This window comes from Patagioenas fasciata, chromosome 3 (genome assembly GCF_037038585.1).
Source record: "Patagioenas fasciata isolate bPatFas1 chromosome 3, bPatFas1.hap1, whole genome shotgun sequence".
Classification (NCBI taxonomy): Eukaryota; Metazoa; Chordata; class Aves; order Columbiformes; family Columbidae; genus Patagioenas; species Patagioenas fasciata.
The window spans coordinates 74892673-74907160 of NC_092522.1; the positions used below are offsets into that span (position 1 = coordinate 74892673).

A 14488-nucleotide genomic window follows, 5' to 3' on the forward strand; every position below is an offset into this window, starting at 1 on the left:
CTCCTGTGCTTCCTGCTTCAAACATTACATGTCCCCCAGGCTGTGATGCTTTCCAGCTGTTATAAAGTTTGTGCTGCACTGCTGGGATGTGGCCAATGCCTCTCCAGGCTGCTTTGCTGCATCTGGATCCAGACACCCATGCTCAGTCTGCATGCTAGGTTACAGGTGCTTTACAAATGGAAATATACTGGTCAGCTTAGTTTCATTGGCTTACTTGGTGACTGGAAGACAGACATTATTTTTATATGTGGTTGTATAATTAACTGATCAACTAGAGCAATTGTTTGGCTTGTGCCTTTGTTTCCTTAAAATGCAGAATAAAGAATGAATTAAATTCTATGGAAAGAATGAATTAAATTCTATTGATGTATTACTGTAAACTCCATTGATTTATTTTTCCTTCTAAGAAGTGCCAAACCCAGCTCAAAACAAAAGAAAACAAAAAAGCCATAGGACTGGTTTGAAGGGCGGGTGCTCAGCAGGGAAAGCGCCAGGGTGTGAGGGAGAGCAGAAGGCGCAGGTGCGCTCCAGGTGAGGGTGTTTGCCGGCCTCGGGCGAGCAAAGGCTTCCCAGCGGGAACCGAAACCAGCTCATACCAGGAAACAAAAAGAAATATTCAAGCTGTCCACGTCGGGGATTGCTAAGGAAACAGGCAGTTTAGCTTGGTTAATCATTACCTAGACAGAATTTACAGACGTTCACTGCTGATCATATGACAGGACTACACCTGAGATAAGAAAACACCCATCCCAAGCGGTAGGAGTTCAGAAGCCTCCCCTGCTTACGTGTTCTGACTTCATTATTTTGCTGTGGAATAAGAGGCTCCACACTCCCTTGTTGTTCCCAGAGCTCAGCCCAGCGCAGCTGTTGTGTTTCTTTCCTGTTCCAAAGAGGAAGTGAGAAATTCCCTGCACATGTGCTCCGGCATTTGGATACTCAGGTTTCACTCCAGATCCAGGAGCTGCCTGTAATGAGCTCTCTGTGGGACTCAGAGAGGAGCTCCCAGCTGTGCCAAGAGTTGTTTCATTCTGTCCCAAAAGAGGAGGAAGAGAAGAAATCCTACAAAAAGCTAAAATGTTGATGCTGCAAAAATTGATCTAAGAGTATTGCAACTGGGAAAAGCAAAAGAAAAGCAGACATAGGTGAAGGCACGAGGAAACAGGATGGGAAACTTTTGTCAGAAGCACTGCTCCTGTTTGGAGCCCTACCTCCCATGTTTCTTCTCAGAGACAGATGGTGAGCAGGATGAGAAAGGTGGCCAAGTCTTCGCCAACATTGCTGTGGTAAAGCATGACTTCCAAGCAGGACAGAAAGACAGAGAGAGTGAGATAAAAGGAAAACCTTTACCTCCACTGCCTGGCCAGCATCTGGTGAACATTTGCAAATTTGTGGCACTCTTTGACTATGAGGCTCGCACTGAGGAGGACTTGAGCTTCCGAGCTGGGGATAAGCTTGAAGTGCTTGATGCGTCCCATGAGGGCTGGTGGTACGCGAGGCTCCTCCTGCCAGCAGGGTCAGTCCGTCCTGGCTGCAAGCTCCAGGGCTACATCCCTGCCAACTACATAGCTCCTGACCAGAGCATCGAAGCTGAGCCGTGAGTACCCCATGTACCACACACTACAGTCTCTTTCCTGTTAGGTTAAATAGATTTGGGACAGGAGGTTATGGCCTTTAATCTTTCTGTGTAGTAATTCTGCCACACTCGACTTCTGGTGGTCTTACTGGTGATAGCACCAGTTGGTATGTGCAAGAAAAAGACACTGTGGTCACAAGAAAATAAATTATTAAAAGCAGAGTGTTGAGGCTTTTGATTTGGTTTAAATAATTTCCCACACCGATATACCCCAATCACCTGTTTAAGAAGCATCTGGGAATATCAGGTGGATATCACTGTGGTGGTTCATTATTTTTATTTGTATAACAGTCAGTGTGTGTCAGATGTTTCCCAGAGAGTGAAAAGATATGACCCCTGTCCCAAACAGTGTTCAGCCTGACCAGCTGCAAAGTTATCAATTAATTTGAGTTTCAGGAAGTTACGTTTACATCTTTACCTCATCTTACAATTTATCTAACAGATAAGTTTTTTATGGTTTCCTCCGAATTATTTGTTTCTGCTCTGGAAACAAATCTCTACTCTCAAGACAAACTCCATTGAAGTATGTACTGCAAAGGGCAAAAGAGTGGATATAGCAACGGAGTACAAATTGAAATTGTTAAACTTTTACAGAGTTTAATTATGCAGCCCATGTTTTTCTGCTCTGTCAAAACATGTCCAATCTTATTTAATATTAAGAACTAGAGCAGAAATCACACAAAATCATTTACTTGGCTTCCTAGTGAGTGTGAGTAAAGTCTGAGTCAGCCTGGGATGAAGGGTTACTTATGTGTGTTGCAATCAAAGGCAGCGTTTGCTGAAGTAGGTCTGACCGCAGTTCCAGAGGTATGTTTTGGCAAAAATAACCAGTGTGGAAAAAGACAGCAGAAATGGCATCCATTATTAACCTCAGAATTAATTTTGACTTTAGAGGGATGATGTTGCAGCTTTTCAGTTAAATCTCATTTGGACCTGAAATACCATCTCTGATATGATCTGCCCACTGTACTGCCAAGGGCTAGAAAAATTGGATCAGATTTGATTACGTCAGTCTTTTATCAGCTCTAGGATTTGTGCTAGAGGCATATTAGGGCAACTGTAAGATTCCTCTCTAACCTGAAGACCCTATTTCTGGAGTCTGATCAACTGTTTTTATTTCTGTGTTCCAGCAGACAACCCTTTCAATGATCATGTTCAAAAGAATTCCTCCAATTGCTGAAATTAATCTGCAGGGAGGGCATTTTTTGAACCACTAGAGAAATGGTGGTAGGTTCTAATTCAACTCAGCTTGGCCTTTGCTCTCCTTCAAGAACTAGTTTTATTACAAGTCATCTAAGATTTCTGCTTGCTGTTAACACTTTGAAAGTAATTTTGCTCAGTTATAAAACAAAGCCTCAGCTCTTAAGGTCCCTCATATATTTCTATGCCTACAGCATCAAAGATGGAGTTAACTTTGCCAAGTACATTGTTGCATAACCTCTGTTTTATTCTTGTTACAGAATGAGTTTTATTTTTTTTGACTCTTTTAACATAATTTTCTCCCTTTATTAAAAAAGACTAAGTTTCAGCAAAGGGTTATGCTTTATAGATTGTTAACAGAGGAGGAAATTGAGAGCTTTTACAGCTTAAATGAAGTCATTCCTCCAAAATGTTTGACAAGATTTTAGTTTTGTACCAAGAGTGATCTGGCGAAACATGCTGTCTTTCTTCAGATTTCCTCCTAAGTCGGTTGGCTTTAGTGATCTTTAACAAAAATAAATATAAGAGACTGCCTGCTGTCAGGCCACACAAATATCCTTTCCTATAATCATAGACTAAGTTAGAAAGGACCTTTGAAGGACAGGTGAACCAGTTGTCCCAATCCAAACATACCCAAAATAAAGTTACACCCATTTGCTTAGGGCCACTTCCCATTAAGTTTTTCATCCTTATGGTAAGGATTTTTTTCACTTATATACAACTGGAATATTCCTTGCTATGATTTCCTCCAAGGCTTCCCTTTCACCCACTCTCTACATTTCACACCTGTTATTGCAGTGAAACAATAAGAGCAATAGTGATGGTGGTATTTTAAAGAACTAACCCTTGTTTTCCCTGCAGCAAAAGAATGAGTGTGGCAAAAGTTATTTTGATGTCTCTTTAATTAAAATTCAGTGCTTTAATCATATTATCTGCCTTAACTTTAAATTCTGTCATCTTTCTATTTTGATTTTAATTAGCTCTCTCCTTTAGTGTTGGTCAAATGCTCATGGCCATAATATAGACATGATTGGAAATAAGGAAAATTTTTATTGCATCCTTCTGTCCTTTATATCAGTCCTTTACAGTCATAGCATAGAATGGATGAAGAATGGAACTCTTACAATCTTTGTCACATGTTCACCTGCCAAGATGTATATATACCATGTGTTTACAGTGTATTATTTATGCTTTGCCAAGCACAGCTGATCAATGGTCTGTGAGCTAGTTGAAGGCACATTCCGTAGCACCAGCTAGCTTCTGCATGCCTGCAGAGACAATGGGAATTTTAGCTTATTTCTGGACTGTATCTCCAACTCATTAGATCAATACAAACTGTCTAAACTGTTCTAGGAAACAGACTTGATTCATAGTATGACTCTTAGGAAGTCTAGGAAGAAAAACCAAACTCACCTTATTTCTTTAGTAGTTGATTTCAGCATCGTTGTATATAAACTTTTTTTAAAAATTGACATTCATGTGCATGCATGGATGCCCCATAAATTCGCTTAAACAAAGGGATAGAGGGGCATGAAATATTCTGCATGTCATGAAATGACTTAGAGATGACAAGGCCACTACATAAATTTAGCCAATATATGCTTGAAAACTGCATGCAGAGCTGTCTAATTTCTTTTGCTAATCATTTCAATTTGGGCTGTAGCCTTCAAGATGATTAACAAGAAAATATATTTAGGCCTTTTTTATCAACATTTTGACATCATCTGCATTGCAGAGACAGTCATAGATTGGTAAGTCCATCTGGATCTGTGTTGCGTATTCTGGCAGATGATAATGCAAGATAATTGCTTGTTCTCTACAGATGCTGCAGCATACCATTTTGTCTCCTAGTTGAAGTGTCTGTGATTTTTTTCAGGGATAAAGGCTTTTTTAAACTTTACCTTGGTAAGAACGAGAATGAAGTAAAGTAAAAAGGAAAGTGAGAAACAGTTTTTCTTCCTAGAAGTCTCTTTGACTGCCTCCAACATGACTGAGGTAGTGCTGATAAGGTGGATCAATAACTGGATGAAAGGGCGGAAAGGACTTGCACTATCTCCATTCTGGGGAAAACAAAAAAATAAATTAATACTATTTATAACAAAAGGAATTTTTGTGTATCCTTGGCTATCAGAATGTTCCAGCACAACAGAGGAAGAATGAGGTTTCTTTACTGTGTTGCTTTCCTCAGTTTATTAATAGAAATTGTATGTTAAAATTTAAGGCACACTTTTTTTGTATCATATTTTGTTAGTACATTTATATTATCTAATGTAACTAACTTATACCAAAAGTGAAACACTTCCTATTTGTGCATGATATTTCAAAAAAGTTTCTCTTGGTTGCTTTCTTTGGCTTGATTGATCCCTTCCAGTGTGAATTACTTGGATAAAATCACTAACATTCTGTGTGATTAGGGGAAGGAGGGGAAAAGGTAAATCCGTGGATTTGGTTCTGCCTGCTGCAGAATATATGCTGCAAAAGATTAAACACATCCAAGAAATACTCACCTGCTACCATGAAGGCTGAGGAAACAAACTGAGGAAACAAGGCCCTTCATTTTTGTATTTACCAGTAAAGCACCTTTTCACTGCTGACCATTTCTAGCACCTGCAGTACTTCCCCTGTCAGGGTGGAGCGGTTGTGAAGGGGTTGGGCCCAGTGCCTCTGGAGGCAGGTGTGCACTCCTGGCCCCACCTGGGATAGGTGGGACAAGGGGGGGATATGGGGGCGGAAGCATTTGTATAGCAAACCATAGTTGTACAGTGAACTTTCACTTCATGAGGAATTAAATCTGTAACTAAAAAATGTTATTTTACTGAATACCTGATCAAAAGCAGACATAGACTGTGCTAATGATAAATCAGCAACTGTGAGAACACTTGGTGCTTTACCTCTTTGTGCAACACAAGTAGCAGTCAAAACCACAAGCCAGATAGATTTTTAGTTCCTAAACAAGTTTGAGTGAGGTTGGATCTGCTGCATCCCATGATTTTGGAATGCTCTTCTTTCTGGGTTTAGACACATAACATTTAGAAAAAGGAAAGCAAAAACTGCAATTGAAGACGTGGTCACATAATTTACCTTGTATGTCCAGGAAAGGATGAACAGAAAGAGCAATTCAACTAACAACAAATCTGGATTAAAAGATATAAATTTCCTTGGCAAGGAGCGTGACCTTCCTGTCTCTGTACTCTTTCTGTACCTGTTATTCTGCACTATAAACAAGAACCGTAGTAACACGTTCACCTGCCCTTATTGTATTATTGCCAGTTGTTTTAACTAAACAAGAAAGTGACATAGTGAAAATTGTTATGGACAACAAATACAACTCAGCTGTATGGTTAATTTTAATGAAGTAAAATAATAATAATTAAAAAAACAGTGTTAGAGTGACATGAAATCTTTTTTTTCCTAGAGGAAAGGTGAAGTGTGCTTAGAAGGCACTCTTGCTTGCCATGCTGATGGACATGTTGACTGTTTATTGAACGTCAGCTTTATTCCATGTGTTCATGTCAACATTATTGACCCAAGATTGCTGTGCTGAGGGAAGTAAATTCACACAAATTCCTAGTAGATTAGATTAAAGAAGATCACAGCAATTGCTTTTAACTTTTGCCAGTTTCAGAAACATTCTGTATTTCAGAGACGTTTCTTATGTAGGTATTCCCCAGCTGGTGGAAACCAAGCACCATACCTGATCAGTGAAACATCACCAGTCAATTCCACAATGAGATTTTTAAACAACCCTTTGAAAGCAGAAGTGACTTCTAGGTTGTTTTTGCCTGTCTCAATAATTCCTTCACCTTTTGTGACCTAACTCATCTTTAACTATTTCACACATTGACTGAATCTGAGTTTCTGTACGTGAACAATAAGGCATTCCCTGGGCTGACCTGTTTCAGACTTTCTGCAAAATCAGACTTACGGGGTTTCTTTGGTTCATGTGGGTCATTTTTCAAAGCGGTATTTAGAGCCAAAATTCTAGAGCATCTTTTTAAAGTGAAACCTTAGATTCTGCTGAACACCTCAGAAAACTGAATGTAATCCACTGTGGTCTCAGTGCGGTCCTTCTCTCCCACTCTCGTAATTCCTCTATTACAGTACAAACTCTGGAGGACACCACCAGACTCAGCAGTAACTCTTGTACTGAAATGAACTTGTAAAAGCTGTTCATAGCTAACATGACTATGCAAAATAATAGTAAGTTGTTCTTGGAACGTGTTAAGTATGAAAGCTATTTTTGTATAGTTTTTAGTAGAAAAGGTTACTGTATCACCAAAATCTGTATTTTATAAGTATTGGTACATTAACCCGTAAAAAATTCAATTTTTTCTTTCAATGAATATGTTTTATGTATGCACATGCATATACTTTATATATGTCCTTTTGTGTGTGCATACAAATGTATGCACAAATTTTAGAAGGCTGATACTTTTAAGACCATGTAAAACAGCCCTGTGAGACATGATGTCTATTGCAAAGCCTGAAGATTATGCTTGTGTTGATTTTTGACCTGTTCACAGCATCTGAAGTACCCGAAGTTTGGAAATGCCATGAGTGTTTTGGAACACTTCTTTTGAATTTAAATGATTGAATACTAGAATAAAATTGTTAGTTCAATCACTTGACTTTAGTCATGATTAAGCATTCCAGTGCTGTCTTCAAGCACATCTCAAACTTTGTCTTCATTTCTGTTGATTTCTTAAATATGCAAAGATACGCTGAACACAAAAGGTGATGGTTTACAGAACTGTGAAATGTCAGATTTCATCAAGTGCCAGCAGTACTTGCACATCCACGTGTATACCCATGTCCAGAAAATATGTGCCTCTGCTCAGAAAGGTGGAAGGGATTATGACATTGTAGATGAACAATGCAGTTCATGCAAACTTGTCTAATCTAAGTCACCTCTTTTCTGGCAATGTGGTTTTCTAAATATGCAACATTGTCTATTCAAACTCGGAGAAAAAAAGAAATTTCTTCCTACCTCGTCTATTTGAACTTAGTGCGTATGTTACATATTATACATTATAATCATTATTATACTAGTTTCCATTACCCCTGTTATGAAAGATTTGACAGTGAATTATGTGAAAGCCAGAAAAACCTGCAAACAACTGGCTGGCTTTTCTTACAGCATTCTGAAACCCAGGTGACCTTTACAGTACCTCTTAGAAAAATAAAACGTACATGCTGCTCAGAATAACTCAATGGTCCTGTTTGATGTTTTTTCTTCAGATTCAGTAGGAGTGTGTTGTGCACTAAGCAATGTTGTTGGCAAAAACATCTGTCAGGTATTGTACAATGGTTACTGTTTCCTCAATAGCTGTCTCTGAGGTCTCTGTGCAGGACAATGCAGAGCTGTGCAGTGCTGAGTGATCTCTGAGCAGTTTTAGAACTGGAAAATACCAACAGTTCCACAAAGCTAGAAAGTCCTGAAGCTGGGCTGATTTTAAACAAAACTCAGGTATCGCTGTGAAGAATTATTTTGTAACATGTAAAAAGCACTGTTGGTTATAGAAGACTTTGGGGCTTTCTTTGTGTAGGATCATATCTGTACTGAAGAGATTAAGCCATAAAAACATTAGAGATACCCTATGAGGTCAAACCAATGGCCCCTTTAGCCCCGTTATTCTGTTTCAGAAAGGATTTTATGAAAAGTGCACAGGCCCATCCACTTTCTTTGATCTGTTCCCTTTGTACTTTACCAGAGGCTGGAACTGTTGTATAAGCAATGTCAGAGGGTACATCACTGCCATGTCTAATTACAGACCTATTGTCAAGTCTGTTTGGCAAAAGTGTAGGTGTTGACGCTGCACAATTCTTTATTTCTGTCTGCAGGCAAAGACCAAGCACCACAAAAAATCCTCTCCTCTCTGCAGAAAGTTTTCTATTCCTAAACAAGTGTTTGACTTTTTTTTTTTTTATTTCTGGCTTGATGATTGCCTAGTCATGAGTTATAAAAACAAACAAACAAACAAAACCCCACAACAAACAAACAACAACAGCAAAAACAAACCAGCAAAAAAGGCACAAAACCACTACTACCAAAAACCTAAAAACTCTCAACTAGGCACTAAAGGAGATGGCAGCACTGCACAGGTCCCTGTGAAATGCACCCGCCTGGTCCATTAGAGACCACACGTATCTGGCCTATCTACCCTAAAGCACTCGAGTCAGCCTGGGCTGCAAACCTCAGTGTTTTCACCCTCACAGATAAACTCATCAGTTCATTTTGCTTCCTACCAAAGGTGTAGAACTGAACCCAGGATGTTTGCAGTTATTATCTTACAGACGTTATCTTCTAACATGAGGCTACAGCAGAGACGCCTGTGTAAACCTTACAATAATGATACAGCCCTCCCATAGCCTAGTTTAGATAACACAACATTTACTTGCACTTTAATTTTAAAACAGATTAGTAGAAAAAGATATGATTAGTCAGAATTCAGATGTTTTTCTCTAATCAAATGTTTTGTTTCTTTTCAAGTTATGCAAACAATGTGCACATAGCAAAGAAAGAATGTAATTTATTAAATCTTATTTAAAAGAAGACAGAATATTATTCTGTATTTATTACTACATGTAAGAAGAAAAAGCATTTTTGGTGATTTTTAAATAGTGCTATATAGGATATATTTGAAGACCCTTCTTGCGTTAGAACTTTAAAAATAAAATATTAAACTTCTTGGTTAAGCTTATTCTTCATGGCGGTTTTCTTAAATGTTGGCATTCATAACTGTATAAGAAAACCATAAGAGTTATGAGAAATTAGAATGGAAATCTACATCTTTGCAGTTTTCAATTCTCCAGACACGCTTAGAATTCATCTGGAACTAGCTTTTCAGATGATCAGACAAAATATTGATCATGAGTACATTGCTTTATCACTTGAAACAGATAGAAATACAGTTTTTCTGTGCTGGTGCAATAATCTTAATCAATGAAAACTGGAAAAACAAGGAAGTGAATTAATAATGAATGACGGTTCCAGAAAGGATTGCACCAATTGACATTTTCATTACTTCTATGCAGACTAGTCTGTAATCTTTATTATTTTACATTATAAATTTATCTGTGGTAATTTTGGTAAACATTTTCCCTTAGCTTTCTCTCATTAAAGCAGATAGATTGCTAGTTTCCTGAAAAATTAATAACATTTTTCTGAATTTATAGCACAAACAATTTGGTAGCACGCTTTTCAAGCCTCACTACAAAAGAAGATTAAAAAAATATCTGAGACTCACATGTGGGAATGAATATATACCATGAAATTCAGAAATGATGAGAACTCACAAACCCCTATCTTCCTTTTGAAACTATTGATGTTTTAATTTAGTGGAATTCTCTGTGAGGGTATATGGAAGGATTCTCTGCTCCTCTAAGGATATCTGGTCGAAGAAGCCATACACAAGGACATGTAGGGACCAACCTGAGGGACAGGTGGGAAGGGAGGTGATGATGAGGACAAACCTGCCAAGTAACACTCACTGATAAGGGTGTGTGGACTGTGGGAATGTTTGTTTTTCAGGGAGGGAAATGGAGGGAGACAAACACACGCAGGCACCAAACCTGACCTTACTAGTATTAACAAAGACGATAATCAGAAATAAACCTGGTCAGCCACACTAGTTGATGGGCTATCAAGAAACAGTAGGCAAACCCGGACTTTGCAACTAATAAGGATGTAAACCTAGGTGTCCAGGATGTTGGAGGAGGGTCTGTGGGGCTATGTCAAGTGACAAAGTGATTTTTGGGGAAAAGGGATTAGGGAGGAACAAAGCTGGGGTAGACAGAAAGGAGCGTAAAAGCGACTGTTGATGTGTAAACCAGGGCTGGTCAGTACGCTTGTCTGAATGAACCCTGAGTCTGGTCAATGCACTCCATCCTGTATTCTCATTAAATCCTTTCTTGACTATTTCTGTGCATAATCTTACCCTCTGTCTCATGTGTGGGTGCTGCAAAGGCCAAGTCCCAACTACTAGGGGTACTGGTGTGACTGAGTACTGGGCCAGCAACTGGAGTTGGAGCTTATTTCCCCCTGGTCCATACTGTCAGCTGCTGGAGCAAGTGGGGTCTCAGTGCCAGATGGTGGAGCTGGGGGGGTCTCAAAACCAGCTGTTGGGGCCACCACTGTGTGTGTGATGAGAGTGAGGGTAATATGGGCTGAGATCAGGGCAGGGATTCATGGTGGAGAGTGGGACTGTACTGGTATTTGAGAAGGGGAATCCTCAAATGTGTGTGTGTTTGGGAGCAGCAGGGATGGATAGAGATAGAGATAGATAGATAGATAGATAGATAGATAGATAGATAGATAGATAGAGGTAGAGGTATAGATAGAGATAGATAAAGATATAGAGATAGAGACAGATATAGAGATAGAGATGATAGAGAAAGATAGTTCAGTAATGACCTTCTGGCTCTGCTGGCCAAAGAGGAGGAACCCTCATCTGAGCCCTGTATGTGTGTGCTGTTGCAGGCAAAGGCTTCTCTGTATCAGTCTATGTGACTGGATGTGTCTGTGTGTCTCTGAGATGCGTGTGCTCAGCTTCACCACTGGTTGAACCTGCAAACAGGAAAGTGGCAGCTGCATCCTCTGGCCTGGTCAGGGTCCCTGGGTCCACAGGCCGGGCTCTGGCAGCTGGCCAGGAGGTTCTTGGGCTGCAGCAGCTGGAGGAGGCAGCTGCTCCTACTGCCCCCTAGCAGCCTCCTTTACCCCTACTTCAAAAGGAAAATCTTGGCTTTCTGTTCCTTTTACTGTATGATTTTCCCATATACCTACAGATTCATGAATGTTTAGAAGTGTGTATATATTCTCAGCCACTAACAGGGATGAACCAATATTATTTTTATACATAAAAAGTCACCTGATTTTTTTTGCTGTTCCAGAATGACAACTTGGTTGGCTTGGAAAGATACTTATTAGTTTTCTGAATACTTCCAAACAAAGAGGAAATGAGATCTTGTTCTTACTACAGAGTTAAAACTTTTAACTTCCTTTGATACTGACATACCTTTATGACATCGTGTTGTGATCTCTTGCAAAATAAACCATGTGTGTGGATCTTGGGCGGGTAATATACCCAGATTTCACAGGGATAGAGAACTGAGTATGCTCTAGGAAAAAATTCTTCACTGAAAGTGTTGTCAAGCCCTGGAACAGGCTGCCCAGCAAAGTGGTTGAGTCACCATCCCTGGAGGTGTTTAAAATATGTGTAGATGTGTAGATGTGGATTTGTCAGTGTTAGGTTTGTAGTTGAACTATATGATCTTAAGGGTCTTTTCCAACTTAAATGATTCTATGATTCTAGCTTCGCTTATGAAAGTCAGAGGTGTCTTTATTGTGACACCTTTCCCAGGTTGCCCTGAAAAATGGGAGACCATTTGGTTAAGAAAATTGTCCCCATGTGAACTATTCTATCGTTTGGCTTGGGGTCACCTGAGGGTGCCAGACTGCACTGTGACTTTCCAAGACCCCTGGGGGTGGAGTGGTGTGGGTGTTCTCCACTGAAAGTTGACCTGACAGAGGGCACAAGTGTGGTCAGGCTGCTGGGAACAGGCCAAGGAGTTACATGCTCAAGTGAATTTCAAGGAGAGAGCTCTGTGTAAAATGGATGGAGAGATCTGCTCTGCCACCAGCATCCTGTGCAGCCAAGGGGAGCTTTTTGTTTCCAAGGGTTTCTGTATTGCTTCTCTACTAAGCTGAGTTTCCCTGTGAGAAAATAAAACAATTTCTCAGGAATGATTTTCTCAAGAAAATCAATTGAGCTTTTTTTGGAAGCTGTAATGGTTTAAACGAATATATGATTTAACATTTTCTTGTCCTTTTGAGTTTCCCTTAATGTTAAATCAATTGATGTTATTAGTGTGCTCTGTACCATGCTAACATTAAGACTACCTCAAGGTTTCAACTTTGTTTCTCAGTTGTTATGAATAGCAGAGTTATTGCTACTTTTAGAGTATATTATGGCAGTATATCAGGACTTTTGTTCATGTATGTGTTAACAAATGCATGCAGGTACTGACGCAAGATTTTACAATGCTATTTGGAAGACTCTGTGCAGCAGAAGTAGGGCCTGAGGAACAAATTTTATTTTATTTTTTAAATGAGTGATTATATGGCTATATTTCACAAGCAAAGTCCCAAATCAATGGCCTTTAAAGCCAACGACAGACTTTTATTGTCTCCAAAGACATGCTGTTTTAGGACAAGTTTTAAATGCAATGAAGTCTTTATCCAGGTACAAAACCACTACTGGGAACAAACTTTGATGATTTACTCTAGTCTCTTAAGTTGGAGGAATATCAGGGATTTATGTAAATAAAACACCACAGAAAAAAATAATAGAATATGACTTTTCTCCTATAGAAGAAGAACCTTAAAGCAGATTAAATAATACAACATGCAGATGACCAGTATTGTGGAGAATGAATGAAAATGTTGAAATTAATTATGAAATAATGAAGCTTACAGGATGAGATATATTTATGGAGATTTCCTCAAATTAACTCTAACTGATTGTGATTTGGTGGCTGCTTTATTATCTTTTATTCCTATTGTACAAAGAAACAAGTATTGGATGAGCTATACTAATCTACAGAGCTGGTGCACTAGTCTTTTTAGTGCTGTCCCTACAGGTGAAATAGTCGCTTCCCAATCACTGTAGAGTAAGAGTAGCCAAAGGTGCAATGGTTTGCCATCCTGAAGCAGACTCAGAGAAAATTCATTTCCGTGTTTGCAGCACAGTCAAGTGCTATTATCAACTACTGAAAAATTAATTATGCATAATCCCTTACAACAGAATCACATGACAGTACAGGTATGGCCTACTGAAGTACTTACTGAAATGTTTTATGCACAGTGTGTCACAGATTTTTTAGGCTAATGCCCAAGTAATCTTTGTGCTTACGTTTTCAAGACAGTAAATTTGTTCTAGACTGTAAGAGGAAATGTCTATTTCTGTGGTGGGTTTTACCACACTTACTCATTGTTGAATGTTACCTTATCCAAATAATCCCACACAGTTACTTACTGTAAAAGTCCCTGAAGCCCTGACAGGCCCTTTCTTTATGGAACGGCTTATTATTTCTAACAAAAACAATTGAGTAACACAAAACAGAGCTATTTCTTAGACAAAAACAGACTTTAGAGGCTTGAAGTCCTTTTTGACACGTCTGCTGCCCTCTTCTGCAGCTTCTTCAGCTGGGATCCTGCAGACATTTGTTAGTGCAACCTGGGGTCTCTTTTGGGTCTCAGGTATACACAAAGCCCATCTGCCTTGGTAGGTAGGTGTTTCACGTGTTTTCTACAGCTACATTGCTGTCATGGGGCTCATGTAGGGTAAGCTACTGTTCAGCATTAGATTCAGGTTTTCAACAAGCAGTAAATTGAAACAATTTTTCTTAAGGTACTATGCAATATAAATGTGGTAAATCTGGTCCGTGAGTCTAGTAGTATAAATATTTTTTTGTTTGTTTCTGTCAAAACCCTGCAATTTCTTATCTTCCTAAAAATATATGGTAGCAAAAGTTTTGCCTGCTTTTGGTGGTAGCTCAGCTATGTTTATTCCCAAGAGGATTACCTCTGTTGTAACAGTGGTACACACTCCATATTACTGAATGTAAATTTTTATACATGTTATGTATTCCAGAAAA

The 14488-nt window shown here is 39.1% G+C and overlaps 1 protein-coding gene across 1 annotated transcript in view; it reads left to right on the plus strand.

Moving 5' to 3' along the window:
* Positions 1 to 737: 737 nt before the first annotated feature.
* FRK (fyn related Src family tyrosine kinase) overlaps positions 738 to 14488 on the plus strand; it is a 55306-nt gene continuing 41555 nt past the window's right edge. Inside the window, exon 1 of the mRNA XM_065834074.2 lies at positions 738 to 1594. Coding sequence (XP_065690146.2) covers positions 1164 to 1594 — 431 coding nt within the window. The 5' untranslated portion in view covers positions 738 to 1163. The remainder of the gene's footprint in view (positions 1595 to 14488) is intronic.